General features: G+C 45.7%; 1 protein-coding gene across 2 annotated transcripts in view; it reads left to right on the top strand.

Moving 5' to 3' along the window:
• The window catches only part of fstl5 (follistatin-like 5), a 155,062-nt gene extending 135,459 nt beyond the window's left edge, over window positions 1–19,603 (top strand). For both annotated transcript variants that reach the window (XM_076048217.1, XM_076048216.1), the window contains exons 11-16: window positions 438–464; window positions 713–831; window positions 5,011–5,160; window positions 8,960–9,067; window positions 12,206–12,330; window positions 17,073–19,603. In XM_076048217.1, coding sequence (XP_075904332.1) covers window positions 438–464; window positions 713–831; window positions 5,011–5,160; window positions 8,960–9,067; window positions 12,206–12,330; window positions 17,073–17,775 — 1,232 coding nt within the window. In that variant the 3' untranslated portion in view covers window positions 17,776–19,603. The remainder of the gene's footprint in view (window positions 1–437; window positions 465–712; window positions 832–5,010; window positions 5,161–8,959; window positions 9,068–12,205; window positions 12,331–17,072) is intronic.
• The last annotated feature ends 201 nt before the right edge of the window (window positions 19,604–19,804 follow it).

Raw genomic sequence — 19,804 nt, 5'->3', positions numbered from 1 at the left:
CATGTCCAAACATTGAGACGCACGCAAGCAAAGTCAATAAAAACCGCAGCACGTCTTCATCATCTACGTCTAAAACAGCGTGATGGAGCGTCGAGGTCAACGTGTTTAGGATGTATCGCAGCATGAGAGCCCTCACAGCTTTGGAGGAGAGAAAAAAAGAAGGAAAAAAAAACCCTGAAGGAACAGTTTTGCGCGATGTGCCGTTAGTCGACTGCACTTCATTTTCCAGCGCTTTGGCATCAAATTATTTCCAAGCAGAGGGCTCCATCGATTATTTGCCGCGGCTGGTGCCGGGGAGATATTTTCCATGAAACTTTCATGCCGGGCGCACCCGGATGGCTGTCAGTGTTTGGGTGTTAACTCCTAACAAAGGGACTCTATTGATTGCCGCATTGATTTCCGACTGTTCTCTCCTCTCTTCTCTCCCCCTTCCGCAGTGGCAAACATTCTGTGGCGAGAAGAAGGTACGTCTGGGCCGCCGCCGCCGCCTCACAATGCCGTTCATTAGACGGAGCTAATTGAATTTTTGGTAATAGGGTTAGTGAACTGTGATGAGAGGGATTTGACGCTCTGGAAATAGATAGCGCCGCTGCCGGCTTTGTATATTCAGCGTTCGAGCTTGCAGTGCAGACTCGAGCAGCCGTTTCAGCAACCGAGACTGATTTCTCTTTTTCTTCCCCCCCCACCCCCCCATCTTCTCTCTCGTCTGCAGGCCTTGGCATCGGGAACATGTTCTATGTGTTCTATGAGGACGGCATTAAAGTCATTCAACCTGTTGCTTGCGAGATCCAGCGACACATTAAACCCAGCGAGAAGCTGCTGGCTCTGCAGGTGAGTGGACGGCTGATAAGAGAGCGTCAGCTCCTTTTCGCCATCATGGTGACTCACTTTTATGATGATTCATTCCGAGCTGGACTGCAACATCGCAGCTTTTCTGAGGTAAAGCAGCAGCAGCAGCGAGGAGGATGATGATGAGGAGGAGGAGGAGGAGGATCTGTTGGCACGAAGCACCTTTTACTTGACACTCTGAGGATGTCAGGCTACGAGAACCGCTGATTTCCAAAGTGTATCACATATTTTCTGCAAACAACGGCGCCTGAGCTCATCGTCTCTGAAAAGAGCTGAAGAAGAACTTACTCACTTCCTGTGTTCCTTTATGCTTTAGCGCTACAAGGGAGCTGACACTGTCTGTACTAATACTACTACAGCATTATTACCGTTAATAGTACTATTACTACAACTTCTATTAATACATTTGCTTATAGCATGCAAAGACTAATTCAGTCTGCTTCATTTCAAAGTGAACAACTATTGAATCACAGTAAAATAAAAAGCATTCATTCTTAATGAAGCACGTATTGTCCCTAGAAACAGAATTTACAAATTATGATTTGTTGTTCCCTTTGCCTAAACACATTCTTTCACCAGATTTGCCTTGAACAGGCATAAAATAGAGTAATAATTAACATCGGTTGCCATTGTGAAGCCATAACTAAAATGTTCTTTGCCGTGGAGCAGGATAGAAGGTTAAAGTATTTATGGGCTGGAAGTGATTCTATTGTGATTTCAACACCATTAGGTTGAAGCCCCCTTGCCAGTGAATTGAAAAGTGCCTGTGATTGGGGACGAATAAATATTTTAATTTGTGCCCCTCGTGATTTATTATCCGCTGCCTCTGACAGGCATCCGATTGCCTGACCGGGCGCGAGCCGCAGGCATCAATCATCGGCAGCCACTTCGGATCGCGGACGTGTTATTCAAATACGGGCGGCGGATAAATGTTCCGTCCACCTTCAAGAAAAGGGTTCGCACAGGGACGCGTCCTGATTGGACAGTTGTTGTTTTGTTTTTTGCCTGACTGTCGCGACCTGAAATGGAAAAACAACAGAGACATTTGCTCCTTCTGCCCCAAAGGAAGCATAACAGGAAGTGTTGTAATTCTGTTCAAATATGCACTTTTGCCTGAAAGAGGGTTAGCATGAGTGCACCTGGTGTCTGCGTCGTGGTATCAGCACGTATTTTAAACGGTACGAGTAGAATACTCCGGTGCATCCCTATGTGTGTCCATCCCCTGGGAGTGCTGCGTGTGTGCAGCACAGCCCAAGTCATGTGACCAACGAGGTATCACATGATGTACAGCGGATAAACGGAGGGAAGTTGGCAACTGACGGGAACTCTGGAAGGACATGGTTGGTGGTTGTGTTCAGGGACGCCAGCAAAGAGGGAGCCGTTCCTGCTGCTCCTCCCTCAGGGGTTGACATCTCGCCAATGGATGAGTGCCATTCAACAGAAAAATAGATTATTTGTCACACTACAGTCAGGAGCAAGTCACTAGAAATTACATCATTAGATAGAAAACATAAAAAAAAAGAAAAAAGAGAGAGAGGGAGAGACTGCTTGTTTGAAAGACGTTACCGCTGATGAAAATTTTGCCAATATTTTTATCATCCTCCTGATTGACTTTGGCAAGAACCCAGCGATTTCGATGACGCACCCGTCGCGCCGACAGAAAGATCGTCTTCTGGGATTGCGTTGGACGGGGCTCCACCTTGCTAAATGTTTTCCGCAGGGCTCTTTGCCAGCTGAACATGTGAGGGAGAAATCTAAACGGATCGGGGGGGCAGCGTGCCATCTGTGTCGTTAGGTGACATTCACGCGGCTGCAAGACCCAGTGGAATAGAGGTGCTACATTCGAGCCACTCCAACGTTGATACCACCACACACACACACACACACACACACACACAAACACAACACACACCACAGGCACGCCAGGAATGGATCTCCAAGTGTTCGTCTTTTTTTTTTTTCTCACCCAGCTTTTACACCTAGCGTCTCGTCGGTTATTGCTTCAGCTTTCAGAGCGGTGAAAATGCGCGGCCCTTAGATTTACATGTGTCCCAGAATGCCTCACTCATTCCTGCCCAATTCCACCTATTGGGCGGCTCGTAACACCGGAGTAGCGCCACAAAATGCGCAGCAATCTGCAGCGGCGTTCCCCCGAGACGACAACGCTATGCTAACGCTCCGCTACACGGCTGTGCGTGATTGCGAACCCGTGCGAGGCGGCTCCCAGCACACCCAGGGGCGCTGAGGATTGTGTTTATAGTAATTTGTGCGGCACATCCATTATCCTTGACTACCACACATAGTGTTTCACCGACATGCATCTGCATTACACTGCAAGCTTCAATTGTCTCTTGTCACTTCCGTGTCCCTCTTCGGCAGAGACGGATCTAGAGCAGTTATTTTTTTTCTTTCACCGCAGCGGTGGTAAAAACATCACTTTGCGCTGCTACTTACAGGGTTATGAGACAGAAATCAGTCTAAATCAGTTCAGTGCGGAAGCCAGAAATGAGAAAGAGGGCGGAAGGGATTCCGAGAAATGAAATAAACTTCGGCTGAAGGCAAAGATGATTACCTGTTACTCGTTTCCCCCCCCCTTCATGTAGTTCAAATTGGTCTGTCAAAAACAACTTCATGGCGATATTGGATTTTTTTTCCCGTTAATCCTTTATTTTTCATGCTATCACTTACCACTGTTACGCTGTCAACAGGGCACCTGTTTTCTATCCGGCCAAAACAGGGACCAGCAGTTTTTCCCAAAATCTTTGGATCCGTGTCACATGACCAACAAGGTCTCACTGTCTTTTTTTTTTTTTTTAAAGGAATTCACACAAAATCTGCATGCAATGACACGAGGTTCTGCAGATACACAGATGTGGCACATTTCATGTAGCTCCTTTCAAAAAAAGCTTCACAGGACTTACAGGACAGACATGTGCTAGGTACACCAGCACACACACACAGAGGATGACAGCCGCCTCCATTCACACCCTCGGCCGCGCATCAGATGCCTCATTCCTCACGTCTTAAAAGGATGAGTTCGGGGAGTTATTTGCGGCTCGCTGGCACTGTGTGACTGCAGCGTGTGTCTTAAGGGCTTTTACAGGGTTCAATACCGATGACTCAGTGGAGACTTCAGCCGGCCGCCTCTTTAACGCCCCGACCCCACTCCACCCCCACCCCCCCCACCACCACCACCAACACCACCAACACCCTCGAGCCTTCCTCAGATGGACGACAGCAGATGGTTACAGCTACAAAGAGCTGCAAAGCTTGTCATGTGCTGCCCAGAGTGCAATGCGCAGTTCCTTCAGAATTAAGATAGAAGATAGATAAATAAATAAAATACTTCCTTCTAGATTTCATTGTATCACTTCAACTCAAATTAACCTGCCTCCAATGGATGAATTACAGCGGGGGGGGCGAGCTGAGGATCATGATGGGATGAATTCCCTGCCCCCCTCGTCCCTGATAGAGTGCAACAGAGTTCATGCATTACCGGTGGCATCTTCTCTTGGAGGAGGCGGCCGCTGGGAAGGCGCCTGTCGCAGGCGACCGCCACGGCTGTAAATATGGAGGAAGAGTTCATCCCACTCTGCCAAAGCCCTTCATTCATCCTTGCTGGCCGCCACCACAGCTGGCCCCTAAATCATGGCCAGTGCCGGAGCAGATGATTGGGCAGAGCGCTGAACGCCGGCAGCGCTGGAAGATGAGCAGCAGCAGCAGCAAAGCACACAAGCTTTGTTCTGTGCACGTTTTGTTTGTGTGTGCAGGTCCGTGTGTGAACACCTTGCAAACAACAATGACTCAATACATGTCATTCTTGGTGATAAAAGCGGTTAATATGAGTAGAAAAATAGCTGCGTGATTAATTATTCTAGATAATTCCAAGGTGGTTCCAAAGTGCCAAAGCTGTAGCCAGAGACGTCCGTTTGGAAAGGATTGTTGTCTGAAATGTGCATCTGGAAAATCGTGTTGCTGTAATAACGCTTGTGACACCCTACACGTTGTTATGAGCAATGGATGGGGGCGGGCTTAGTGCATCTATGGTATAAATTATCTTAATATTATTTGTAATATGCTTTCTAACAACATAATGGAACAAGATCCAACACACTTTAGACAAACATGTATTTTTCACGTCCCTGTGTGTTTGCCACCCAGGAGGAGGTTTGCCCCACGTCACCGGGAGACGAGGTTCAGAGGTGCGTGTGGTCGTCGGCGGTCAACGTCAAGGACAAGTTTATTTACGTGACCCAACCAACCTTGGATCGAGTGCTCATTGTCGACATCACGTCTCAGAAGGCCATTCAGGTAGGTCGCACACATTTCACGAGAAGGGTCGGGGGGGGGTACAGCTTCCAGTTATTGGAACTGGCAAGAGTGAAATATGCTTGTACGTGTGTGTGTGTGTGTGTGTGTGTGTGTGTGTGTGTGTGTGTGTGTGTGTGTGTGTGTGTGTGTGTGTGTGTGTGTGTGTTGGCTCTTTCTATCAGAGCTGAACTTCTGCTTTAACAACGTAACAAACAATCCCAAGGTTGCGACAGAGCAAACTCCTTCCTCGTGTTGGGCGACTTTGCCGACACTCATCCAAGAGTCATTCCTCCAACCGAGTCCAATTCCTCTACAGTCCCTTTAGTGTACTACTTTTCTTTACAGAGTGACTCTGATGAGGGGTATTTTCTTTCTGGCTTTTTTGTTTTTTGTTCTTTCTGCTATCGGCTGCCTAGAGCTGCATGCCTGCCTTCCTCCAGAAATGCATGAGATGCAGTGTTCACGCCGCGCGCAATTAGTCGCGGCCCGACTCCAAAAATGCTGTTGAGTAATAATTTTAATACGAGTGCACAACAGTGAGTGTTGTGTTGGGCTGATACTCTCACTGATGAGCTGACGCCTGCGGGGGAAAGTGAGCGCGTCCGACTGTTTGATTCCAAATGCTGTTGTGTCATGATTTGCAAACAAAAATGCAGGAAGTCGAGAATTTGGCTTAATTTAATCTTCAATGCCATATACTTTTTTACACCACGCGAATGGTCCAGTTCCTGTCCGCAATGGGAAGAAAAAAAAAAATCATATCAGATGTTTGCAAGGTGGATGTGCACAGTTGCAGCAATCCAACTTTGCATAGCTACAAAAAAATATATGTTATTTGTGATTTTTGTAGTTGCCCCCCCTATGTACACATAGCAAACTGTCAACAATTCCCCAACAGCTGCTTTTTGTTCGACTGCTATCCAAACATGCAGCAAAAGCTGGAAAAAAAAACCCTGCTATGATCATTTTCATCCATTTAAAAAACAATTTGTGACTTCAGGTCAGCAAGTGACCCTGCGTGACTGTTACTGGACCCACTACCCAGTTTGAAATGAATTGCACAGTGGCACTCATGTTGTTTGTTTGGCCTCAATTTCGGGAAACATTTTCACTAGAGCACAGAGACAAACGCCCCCATTGCTTGAGTCAACTAGCACGAAAGACTCAGCATCTGTTGATCACAACTCTCCTTAAACGTCCGTGCTTGCGCTAATAAACGTTTTAAAACCTCCTATTTGCCACTGACCGCCATGATCCCACATTTCCCACTGGGACGGACGTCAGAGGACACCAGCACCTCCTTGGCCGCCATCCAACCTTCATTCAGTTTCCATTGGATATCTGTCCATCTGTTCTGTTGCGCTTGTCCGTCCCTCTGGTACCATGTCTCCGTGTAATTACTAACCAACTCGCACAAGCTGTCTATATTCTTCTGCCTTTTTTTTCCCTCTTGTGCCGAAATGTGTACTCAACAAGCACAGAGTAGAGACAGAAGGGCCTATCAGTATCTGCATGCGTATCCCAAATAGAACTTAAATGAGCACATCTGTGGGATGTATCTTCCGTTGGTAGAATCCTCATCAGACAGGAAGTGCTGCCTACATACAAATCATGTGCACTCTTTTCAATTCATGCATCCATCTGTCTTTTCCCTAGCAGTGCTGCAGTGCACCCACTTATTTTTCAGTCAGCGTTGCGTATACCCTCTTCTCAACCCACTCTGAAGCGCATCATTCAGTGGTGTCTGCAAGCCAAGACGTCCAGTTTTCTTATAGGATGGTGAGGTACGAAATACATACGATGAAACGAGCTGTTCAAACTAAAATAGCACATCTCATTTGCAAACTCCTGGTCAAGTAATTATAATAGTGGCAAACTCTGGCCTACACCACCCTGTCACTCTAATTCTCAAAGAACTCAAAGACGTATCACAAGCTTTAGTGCCCGACCCGACCTGAAGGTTTGCCCTGTTCTGCTGCGCTGGTGCGGCAACCCGAGTGGCCGGCCTCTTCACGGAGGCAGTGACCTTCACAAGACTTCCTAACATGCACCTCACGCCCTGAGGTGGTGCAGCCAGGAACAAGGTAGCAAATCATTCACCACTTTAAAGCTTTAAGTGTGTAATATTTATAGATTTTGAGAAGAATAGGCGACATTAAGTGGTTACATTTTAGATTGCGGGGCTCTTTTGCTCACCCTACCTCTCCCAAGCTGGCCAGTGCACACAAACCTGGGCACATATTTAAGGACATGAGTGTTCACCCTAAGTACGAACCGCTTTGTCATGCGGCCAGGATTGTCCACACCAAATTTATCTTTATTAATGTACTTATGAGCAGAATATTGTGCTTTTACCGATATAAAAACCATAAATCAGGCCAAATCTCACACACTGAACCTTTACCACAGCAGTAATTTTGCACATCTGCATTATTCAAACAGATTTTTTTAACAGCTTTCGGCTGATTGATACAAGTTTTAACCGTACGTGAGACAGTAACGATAGCAATCAATCACCACAACCCATTTTCCCTGCTAATGCCTCTATATTATCTGAATATCAAGTGATAAAAGCAAGGTGAAGCACCAGCACAATAATGGTAAAAGTCATTATTTTCGGCATGCCAACAGGCTTCAATCACCGGTTGGCATGGATTGGGTTAGCTTCACGGGATCCCGTTGCCAATAAGGAGGCACAGTGAGAACGAAACCCAAGTTTGGGTTTTCAAACCTTCCCGTCTCCTTGCTGAATTATTAATGCAAGTAAGGTCAAATTAATCACAAAAAAAGGAATTGCAACGTACAAGTGATTTCGTGCCCACTGGAGACTTTTTAATGAGCAGATTTCGCACATTGAGGCCAATTAACTCCACCACGCGACGCGGTCGGACGTCGGAAGCGGCTGCAATGCTCTTGGCCTCGCCTCGTCCCTGACTTGGAGGGCGATCGGAAAGAGGTGCGGCGGCAGCACAGCGTCGGCTGCGGACGCCCCAAAGACTTCCTGAGCCGAGCTGCGAGAGAAGAAACTTGTTAGCGGAGAGACAGAGAACAACACGAACACCTGTTCCCTCCGATGACTACACACTCGCAGATTAGTTGGGATTCGGCGCATATTCTCGGCCTGTTTGCAACGGCTCTCTGAGGGGCTTTTAGCGCTCGCAATAAAACAATGTGTACTTTGCCTGGGCAAACAACACTATTAAAGTAAATCTGACTGTATGGGATACAGGCAAGCCGCTGGGAGAGCACCGTTGAAAATACAATTCCTCACATAAAAATGATTGCCTCTTCTCCGCACACCCCTCCCTCCCTTCCCCCCAGCGCTGTGTCTGTTCCCCCTGCGAGCCGGCTGCCTCACCACACTCAGGTGGACGTAATGCACGAGGAGTGCTCCTCTGTCACACACCACTCGTCTATTGTTCTCACTCAGAGTGCCGTGGCGAAAAGTATTGAGGAACGGGCAAAGACTGAACGCAATTACTTCAGGTTGCTAAGGCAGTTGCGCCTGTCACCAGATGATTTAAAGTGTAGCCGCACACGAAGAGGTCCCGTATAGAATAAAATGCACGCCGCCTGGTCTGCCTTGTTAAAGGAAGAGGGGCTCCCGTCAAAGCTCTTGGAAGGTAGCCGAGCCAATTCAGAAGCATTACCACCGCACATCAAAGGGGGAGCTCTTCAAAAGCAGAGTCGGCTGTGATGTTTTTTTTTTTTGTTTTTTTTTTCCCCCTTTCATTTTTTTTTTTATTATTCATGGGAATTTTTGTATTTTTCTTTAATACTGTCCTCCTCACCTCTGCAGACCGTCAGCACAGACCCCTATCCGGTCAAGCTCCACTACGACAAATCTCACGACCAGGTGTGGCTCCTCAGCTGGGGCGACATGGAGAAGAACTTCCCGACTCTCCAAGTAAGTCCAACAACCAACAGTTTTTGTTTATTTTATTTTATTTTTTCAATGCACAATTTGCATACATTCCCTGTAAATTTAAGCTCATCAACAGGTAGCAAAGGTTTGCAATGCAACACAAGGTCAGTATTTTACGGAGAAGACTTGCGTTGCTGCAAACGTACTGCCGTTGAAAATTGAAAAGGACAAATAACACTGTTAAAGAGCACAACGTGTAATCTTTGTGTTTATTTATTTTTTATTATCTCAGCAACAGTTACGATGTAGCAATTAACAGCAGGAAAACATTGATGTTGTATTACCCAAATATATTGTTGGCGATCAGTGTCCATTTCTGTCCTCAAATTAAAGACAAGGGGGGTGGTGATGATGTGCTTTTAACGTATTTAAATCTAGCTAATGTGGCAGTAGTGGCTGAGCAGAAATCCCAGAGATGTGGAACACAACACATTTGAAAATATAAGATGTTTCACACAGCCGGCATGCTGCACTCGTCCATTCCTAGTTGTGTAGCTGTATCTTTATCGACACCAAGTTTGCTGCGAGTAACAAGTCAACGAGCTCATTTATGATAGGTTTATGGTTTACAGTAGAGGCAGAGGAAAGTCTATAAATAGTCAAATATTTTTCATCAGTTCCCTCAGACTATTTAGGGTTTGTGCAACTGTCGTTGTCGGGGTTTCGAGCCAAACAGCATACGGGCAATCTGTGTGTTTGGCAGCAACATTTGCTGCGTTAATGTCCAAATAAACAGATGACTGGGGCAAATCAAAGCACGGCACCCATCAAATGTTTGGCTTCTTGAGGTGTTGGAGGGGGAAAAAAACACCTCTATCCAGTAAACGGCTGCCAAAGTGTTGTGACAAAGGTGTGTCAGGGAAAATAAAAACTCAAATCACCAAAACCGCCTGACGGCAACAAAAAACACCCACAGCGTTCTAGAAATAGAACCTTTGATATTGCTTTAAAACACTGAACATTGAATTAGAATTCCCTGAATTTGTTCCGAGGCCTACAACTATCTCACGTCAATGAACCTGGTCGGAATCTCGGCCCGACTCCGATGATCTTCTCTGTTAATGGTTATCTTCACTGCGCTAAGCTGCAGCTGGACTGTGACGTGTTTAGCGTTGACTCACAGGCAAATCACGTGCGCATACAACAAATCAAAAGCTGTTGGACTCGCTGTTAGTGCGTCAGGTGCAGGCAGCTCTCAGAGGTGTACATCAAAACCTGCACATTGCACCAGCTGTGGCGTGGCCGCTTGGTGTCCGCTCCAGGACACGCACGCTTGCCTCAAATTTCCATTTAGGACATTAAGAGGGATCCCAGTCACAAATAATGGGCTAATAAAGCAGCTACGTGTTTTACAACATCTGGTAATGCGATTTTATATGAGCAGCTGCTGTTTTAAGACATAGGTGAGAACGTCATTCTGCCCTCTGTGGTTAATGCTTGCAGTTATAAAGACGATGATCCCAGATCTGTCACACGCCAGAAAAAGGAAGGGAAATATGCTTCCTAATTGAGCTTGTTGTGGAAAAATGTTGGGTTTAGATGGCCACACTTCAACTTCACTTGATCTCTGAAAGAGACGGTGGGAAACGTTTGGAAAGTTCCGTTGCCACATTCAAAAAGGGCCAATCGAATTTTATCATCCTCTTCTTTGTTGTGATGAGTCTCCGAAGCTACTCAGGAGGAGGGGAATTTTCACTGGAAAATACTGTTGGTCACAACTGAACAAATCTGGTCAGACGTTGTGTCTCCTGCGACATCACAGATTTACAAGGTTCATTCCGCAGAAACATTACCAGAAATTACCAAAATTGTGAGTATTATTTGTCAACGTAGCGATAAATTGCAGATCAGGATGGAACAACTGCTAGCAAATGAACACTGAGCCGAGACATCAGACAAACATGGCTGACAGTGAGAGAAAATGTCTAATTGTGTAGTAGAAATAATGGATTAAAACTTTTCTGTCCTGCTTTCCCAACTATTCTGTACTATCCAGTTGAAGCGAACAAGTATTTAAGTATTTGAGATTTTATTCTATTGTCGTTGTTTCTTTTTTCCCTGAGTAGCTCTGCTTCCTTTCCTTCCTTTCACACTCAGCATAATTTAGCTCACACTGCATTTTAATTATTATTTTTCCCTAATGTTGACAGTCCTCCTAATCAGTGCAGGTGCAGTAATTTCACCGTCAGGGTTTTATTTGAGGAAACTCGCTTTGTACATGGTGGCAACCATCAAAGTGAACCCTACCTGGCTGCCACGCCCACCCCAGTGTTGTTCAGACCCCGGTGACAGCAGTGGCTCGCACGACCTCCCACTGGCGACATGAAACAATCTGAGCAAGGAGAGCCGAGGAGATGGCAAATGAGATCAGCAACGCGAGAATAACTGGTGTCGTGAAATTAAGTGGTTTGGGGAATCGGAGGAATGTTTTAAACGGGGGGGTTTAACATTTTTTGGCAAATATTCATCTCCCTCCCTCAAGAGTCACATCCAACACACAATCCTAGCTATGAATGAAATAATATTATAATAGGACACATGAAGCAAACACTGAAAACTACTTTCTTGAGTTGAACCACTAGGCAGAGTGACACAAGGACAACTCACACAAGGCTGCAGTAAAATCAAATTACTGAATTTCCTTTGGGATAATTTGGGATATCTATCTATCTATCTATCTATCTATCTATCTATCAAAAACAGGCTGTGTGGTTTCTGGGTTAGCGTCTGCCACGATCAAATATCGACTTTGTATTTTTTTCCATACTGGATGTAGCTGCACTAAACATGCACTTTTGAAGTCACTCCACTCAGCCAAGCAGCTGTTGGAATGTAGTTCCAGCTCTGCATTGGAAAACAACTCTGTCTCGTAATTACATTGACACTTTTATTATTTGTGGTGAATACGTACCTACACATGCAACTATAGGGATACTGGCAATAGCCGAATTTCGACATGAAAGAAGTGAACCTCTGTGAAACATCTCCACGAAAACGGCACGTCAGCGAGTTGAGATGGACCGAGTGTCGGATTTTAATGAGGGCGAAGCCAGATGCCGGGGATGTATTTATCGGACTCGTGTTTACCGCCCACCTTCCTCTCCAACCGCCATGCTGCAGGTGATTAATCAGGCCAGCGGAAGAGTCTCGCACCACACGGTGCACACGCAGCCGGTCGGCAGGCGCTTCGACAGGGTGGACGACTTCTTCATCGCTGCCTCCAGCCTCATCATTAACCACGTCAGGTACGGCCGCCGCCTCGCCTCCGCTCCCGCACTCACTAGGTCCTTTTTTCACAGTTCTTTTTTTTTTTTTTTTTTTTCCCCTCCTGGTCGCCCCACCATCAATGCCGTGTGAGAGCTCGTTTGAGAGGTTCAGTTTTGGTGACAATCTGCTGGAGTGAGGCTCTACTGTCGCCTGTGCAGCAGCAGCAGCAGCGAGCTCTCCGCCCAAACTGGAAATAGACCAAAGAAATCATTCAAAAATGCCACGTTTTCAATCAAATTAAACAAATGAAAGTTTTGTTTTTTGGAAAATCTGTACCTAAATAGCCAGCGAACCAGAAACGTTCATAAAAAGTTGGCACATTAGAATATGGAACGAGACATAACTAAAGCTAAATAAGAAGTAATGATGCAATTCTACTGGGTATAAGAAGCTTTTGTTTAGCCAGTTTATTCATGTCTGCTATATTAATGGCACTTTTTTTAAAGATATTTTCATCCAAATGGTTTTTATATTACAAAATGTCATTCCAAGTCAGATCAAGATAATTGTATTATCACCAGTAACTCACTCATGACAATCCAAAAACAGGGGCCGTCCAGCTTGCATGACATACTGAGATGTCTAAATACTAAGACACAGAGAAATCTGGGGCATGGGGGGGAATTAATTATCAGTGTGTAATTTTCTTATTTGGAAATAATGTGTTTGTTGTTTAACATGTCAGTGCCTCAAGCGTTTATTAAGCAGCGATGCAGACAATATAAATGTCAGGTGCTATAATTACAGTGTAGAGCGCTTAGAAAAAGGTCGATGACAATCACTTTTTAAATGAGGATATAATGATCCTCCGCCTGGTTAGGCGTGCCCGTAATGAGAGACGTAAACAATCACAGTCACCTTCAAGTTAAAATTTCAGGAAAATGAAAACACAACAAATCACACAACTTAAATCAATTCCCCCGGAAAGTTTTAAAGCTGATTGATACAAGTTTTAACCGTACGTGAGACAGTAACGATAGCAATCAATCACCACAACCCATTTTCCCTGCTAATGCCTCTATATTATCTGAATATCAAGTGATAAAAGCAAGGTGAAGCACCAGCACAATAATGGTAAAAGTCATTATTGCACCTGAAGCAGAGCTATTCTGAAGATTTGTACTTTCTCTAAGATATTTGGGATAAAAGGAGGCATTAAGCAGCAGAGACAATAGTCAGACCCCTGCCAAGCCTTCTGACATATCACTTCATCCAGACCTGGCCTGGGCGAGCTGAATGCAGAATGCAGAATGCATGCATGCGCACACACTCACAGTGAATGGCCAGGTCTCCAGCGCAAGGTCTTAGCGAAGGGTTCCCGGGATGTTAAAGGTCCCCTGCAGACGAGGGAAGCAAACAGCCTGGTGTGTGTGTTTGCATCGCGGCTGGGTGGCGCTCACAACAGCTGTAATTAGATCCTCTGACACCAGCGGGGGGAAGACGGCAGGGGAGGAGCGGCGGCGTTTTACCGTCCTCAGTCTGCCTCAACAAATGCCGCCGCCAACAACAAATTGCTCCCAAACATTTTTCAAGCTTATTCAAGTCGCTGCTCCTGCAAGGCGATAATCACACGCCTGCTGCCGCTCCATGTGAAGCTCAATGTCAGAGCGAGCTCGGATATCGACGTGTCGTGTGGCGGTTTTGCCCGATGGTTCGGCTGAGAGCAGCACAGAGCCGCTAAAGCAACATGTTTGGCTCTTAACACAAATTCTATAAGTGACCAAATGTTGAAGTTGCTTTTTCAGTCTTTTTTGCTGGAGGTCAGAGATGTCAGACAGCTGGAAAACACAAGCGCACCAACAACGTAGAAAAATGGTTGTAATCAATCTTTTAAGTTCGTCTTGGGCTCCTAATTTCTCATCATAATCCGAATTATCACCCCTGCAAAAACAGCGAGAAATGTTGTGTCGCCAAGAACAGAACAAACTAGAGGAACATTGCAGAGCAGGTTTATTAATAAGCACAGATTAGCGAGAACTGTCGCTAATTGGTCAAAGCTAAATTGGCTAATTGATTAATCAAGGTGTTGTTTTGTGTCCTGGCAACATGTGAATGTGACATGCATATATTTTCTGCCACTAAGTGAGAGCATTTATTTTGAGAGAGTGCGTGAATCAATCTTGATTGCCGAAAGGAATTGTATAAATAATTAGATTCATGCGCTAATGCAAACCCCATGATAATCACTTTGTTTCACTGAAATTGGAACTGACAGATATTATCATAATGAATTTTTATAAAGACATGTCCACTGATGAGCAATCCTTATAGCTATGCAGCCTGACTATTGCCTGTGTGATTTTAAGACAAAAAAGAAATAAAGAAAGAAATTTCTGCTGCTTTCATTTAAACTTGAACGTCTTGTTTTATGGAAATTCAACTGCAGAACACAATTTCAAAAAAAAAAATGAAGCAATGACAAACCAAATATTCATCATTACACCCTTTCAGTGTTGTGCTGAGTCTCTAGCTGCTAGCTGCTAACCAGCAGCAGGACTCGTGTTTATTTCTGCTTTCTGAGACCAAGAAGCAACTCAGCCTGACCTTCCATACTATAGAAACAAAATCAACAGGCAGTCTGGACTGCCCTTGAAAGCCCACACACACACACACACACACACACACACACACGCTCAACGCTGAATATGGTATAATAAGTACAAGCAAGCTGCCTTTTCTATTCCTTACACAGTGGTAATTTGGTGTTATAACCTCACTTTGAGAGCTTTCGCCAGGTTTTAGAATACTTCAAAAACTCACAAAGACACAAGCTCCATGCTGCCGCTTTCAAGTTTTATGACCCTGGTTTTATCACAGATATCGAGTAAGTCTGAATTAAGTTTTGGCTCCGACTTCATTTATTTGGCCCAGTAGCCACAAAACTGCATCGATTAGTCAATTTGGCAACAAGGGTCGTGCGCAAACAGCCGACGTTTGTTCAGCAGCTAGTGGGAATCGTTTGACAGCGCGGTTGGGGGGTGGGGTCACAGGAACTACTGGGGGCGGTCATTCATTAAATCCATCCACTTGCAGTTTGGCAAGTCTGTGAGTCAGCGAAAAAAAAATAAGCTGTTATTTCTTGCCGACCGGTTTTGCCTTTGGGCCAAAAAACAAAAAAACAAGCCGAGTGATGTGTGGGTCTGTGTTAGCTTTTTTTTTGTTGTTGTTGTTTTTTGTTTTGTTTTTTTCTTTAAGACATCGTCTGAGAGGATTTTGCCTCTTTGCGCCTGAGGATGTTCCGCTGCATTGCGGAGCGAGCGGTGCCGAGGCCCAGTCATTTGTTTACTGCAAATATTGACACGATGCTAAGATGATAAAATGTGAAGTGGCTGGACGTAATCCCGCCGCCGCCAAGCCGGAGAGAATCTTTAATGCATTAATCACTGGTACAAATGACAAACGGCGTCTGTCGGTTTGGCTACGGGAGCGATGCGGCTCTGCTTGCGGAGCGACACAGCTGTGATCACATTGCAGCGTGGCCAAACAATGTCTGATTAATAATTTAGCACCCATGAAAAAAAAAAAAATCTCATAATCTTTCCGTCGCCGCATAAATGCACCATCAACCGTCAGCTCCAGTGGATGTTACCAACATAAAGCGAGGGACTGTGTGCTTCCATTTAATGGCCGTAAGAGCTGCACTATTGGATATGTTTCAGAAACAAACCATTTAATACGATTTGGTAATATCGATCATGTAACCCAGAAAACTAATCCAGGAAATCCATGAATACATTCAAGCAATATTTCATTAATGATAGCCATGCACTGTATGTATGTACATATATATATATATATATATATATATGTGTGTGTGTGTGTGTGTGTGTGTGTGTGTGTGTTCATTTGTTTATTTTTTTTACTGTATGCACAGCATTTGCATTTTATTTCGCTACAGCAAAGAACATCGGCAGCGTCTCACAACCTTCTGGGGGCGAGCCGCTGGTCCTATAGGAAACACTACCTTCTTTAAGTTTTATGAGATGCATTTAGTCTGCAAGGATACATGAAGTCCATTTAGTTGCGGTGGTGAAAAGGTCAAGAGCAAAACTATCCCTCCGCTTCCAGGAGAAGTTTAGAGGGAGAAAAAGACCTTCATTTCACAAACAAAAGGAAGACTCTAATGGTTTGAACATGTACCCCCCCCCCCCCAAACCCCCCCAAGGCTTCAAGTCCTGTTCAAAGGTGGAGACGGTCAGGTGCACTTGAAAGACTGAACCATTGACAACTATCAGCTACAATTCAAAAGCATTCATCCCAGGCTCAACTAGTGCAGAATATGATTTAATTCTACCACAGAGTCTGCAAATCTTTAGAAAACTGCATATTTAGCCCCCTGTTTACAGCTCCCCACCAAGACTGTTTTGTTTTTTTTCTGCACATTTGAAAGGGGACAGAAACAAGGCGGCCAGAAGGCAGCACCAGAGAATGGAACCATTGCCTGTGTCGTCTCTGATTACCCAATAACAGAGACTTTCAGTGACCATCGGTCATTGAGACATTTCTCCAAAAGTAATCAGAATACGTGGTCAGCTTGCTGGTAATGCCGGGTTAAAGCTCCGCCTTCTCTGGACCTGGCTGGCCTCGAGTGTAATGGCAAACAGTAGTTCAGACGTTCTATTCTGGATGATAGCCTTGGCCACTGGCGATCCGTCACGATCCTCACAACAGGAACGATTATTGATTCCCTTCTTGTCTCTCCGTCTGAAACTGTCCACAGGTTTGGACTCATCCTTCACCGGAATGAGCCGGCGCTCCACAAAATCGACCTGGAGACGACGTCCTACGTGAAAAACATCAGCTTGCGGGAGTACAATTGCATCCCCAAGTCGCTGGCCTACAGCCACCTTGGGGGCTACTACTTTGTCAACTGCAAGGCCGACTCCACCGGCGCCACCCAGCCCCAGCTCATCCTGGACAGCGTCACCGACACCGTGATTGGCCAGAACGGCGACGTGACCGGCGCTCCCTACGTTTCCCCTGATGGCCACTATCTGGTCACCGTCGACGACGGCGACGGCCTGACCAGGATCCAGGTGATCTCGGAGCGCGGAGAGATCCGGGAGCCTTTTGACATCCACACCAACCTCCACCTGTCCGACCTGGCCTTCCAGCGCTCCTTCACCGAAGTCCACCAGTACAACCTGTTTGGAAGCTCCGGCCGCCAGACCGACGCTCTCTTTGTGGAGCTGAGCTCGGGCAAAGTCAAGATGATCAAGAGCTTGAAAGAGGCCACCAAGTCAGCCGAGTGGCCGTGGAGCAGCAGGAACAGGGTGATGACGAGCAGCGGACTGTTCGGACAGTACCTCATGACCCCGTCCAGGGAATCCCTCTTTATTCTGGACGGTCGGCTCAACAAGCTCAATTGCGAGATCACCGATGTCCTCAAGGGCAACGTGGTGGTGTGGGTCGGCGATTCTTAGATGGCGCCACCCAGAACCCCGATAAGCTTTTATTTCCTCAAAGGTACTGTTGCACTGGATTCTGTTGCAGATTTTTGTAATTTTGTGGAGGCGTACTGGCAAATACTACCGATCCAGATACAAATTGGCCCTTTGATAAGATATTGGATGAGGGACTGTCAACCTAGTACATGAAAAAATGAAGAAAAAAACCCACAGCTAATGTGGGTCAATAAAACGATTGTTATCTTCTTTAGGCCAAGTTGAATTAGTTATTTTCGCTAAGGGTGGCTTGCTTTTAAGTTGACATAAAGTTGCTTGCCGCCGTTTTATTCAGGACAATTGATACACGTGGGTGACGTTGCATAACTATCCATTTTATTCGGTCTGTTAAAATGTTGTAGATAATTTCAGGGCCGAAGCTCGACAAGCAAAACAAATGGTAATATAAAAATGAGTGAAGTAGAGGTAAAAAAAAAAAGAAAATAGGTGAGCTCCGATTAACCCCTGTAACTTAGGGTTTTCCACCCCAGACTATTTCCCCGGTGCCTTTGAGAAAAAGAAAAAAAATAATATTCCCCTTAATTCAGGAATTAGCATAATAATAATTCCCAGTGCGACTTGAGACCGAACGTCTTTCTTTGCCCCCCTTTATTCTTGGTGAGTCAGGTTTGCCGCAGATCAACCGGCTCTGGTCCCTCCGTCCGTCCAGCGCAGACGACTCGGTCTAATTAAAAGGAGCCCTCACTGTGATTGCATTCTGCTTGAAGTGCAGAATATAACAGAGCGAGTGGCTCATTATGGCGGCGCAATCTTTGACCTTTAATCCCAAAATTATAGCAGGCCCTGGGAGGTGCGCAAATGAAAGCGGATGGCCAGCTAAAGTGGCTAGTTTAATTATGGCGACTTCATGGACACCCAGTGTCGGACGCCCGCTGGCGAATATTCAGCAGAGCGCATTCCAGCGTTCTTTAATCCCTCTGCCACCCTCAACCAAAAAGATTTCAAGTCTATAACAAAATGAGCGAGTGAGTTACACATCAAAAGACGTGCGTTGTCTGCGTTGCTCTGTTTGACGGCGTGTTTACAGTGAATGTCTTTTCTAAAGCGTGAGGTGACGACGAGCTAGCGCGCCGAGGGTCGGTAGCATCGCGGCTGCGTTGCGTAGAGGGAGAGAGAGAGAGGGAGGGAGGGAGAGAGAGAGAGAGGGAGGCTGACCCTCGGAGAGTCGTGAGTGCGGAAAGCTCCGAGCACTCCCCCCCCCCGCGGTAGGCACGTAGCTAGCGCGTCAGTGAAACCTAGCTGGACACATTTCTATGCATTTTCACCCTGGCACTCTGACTCTGTGAATCAAAGCGGGACAAGACTGTCTCCCAAATTTAGTACCGACCTTTGACGTGTACAGACGAAATATAGTCATTCCTGTCGTTCCTATTTAATCTCAATCCTGGATTATTTTAGCTGTTGTCATTTTTGTTTTTGGTCATTTTATTGTCCTGCCAGGTTGTACTCCGACCTTGAATCTGCTGAGCCAGACCCTTGACTTTCTCCTCCCTCTCTCTTATGTTTTGTACATAGCCGCTGAAGCCCATTAGTTTCTCATTGATGTATAGATTTTTGCCGCAGGTTCTGTTCCTGGATGATCACACGCCTTTTGGACACACAGCCGCCTCCTCCTCCTACTCACTCCGCCCTGTTACCCCGAGCGCATTGTGGCCACAAGCACTTGCTTTCACCTCCATGTAGTCATGTCTTGTGTTTACTACTTCATGTGATTGTTATTTATATAGAGAACACACGCTTGTCATTTTATCCAACAATAAAAAAACATAGACCATGAGAAAACAAACAAACAAACAAGTGAAGTGTTGTTTCTTCTCCTCATTTCAATGACCTCTCGTGCTGTCGGCGTTGTGGATGCGCAAACAATCACACGCTGCCGAGTTTCCTTCAGAAGCCAAAACAGCCTGTTGCCAATTATTAAGATGAAGAGCACAAGGTCGAGACGCCGCAGTCCACATGGGTGTATTTATCTTGCAGCAAGGCGTGC

This window comes from Nelusetta ayraudi, unplaced genomic scaffold, assembly GCF_046127955.1.
Source record: "Nelusetta ayraudi isolate G7.1 ecotype Tasmania unplaced genomic scaffold, CSIRO-AGI_Nayr_v1 ptg000097l, whole genome shotgun sequence".
Taxonomy (NCBI): domain Eukaryota; kingdom Metazoa; phylum Chordata; class Actinopteri; order Tetraodontiformes; family Monacanthidae; genus Nelusetta; species Nelusetta ayraudi.
This window is presented reverse-complemented; position numbering and strand designations above follow the sequence as displayed.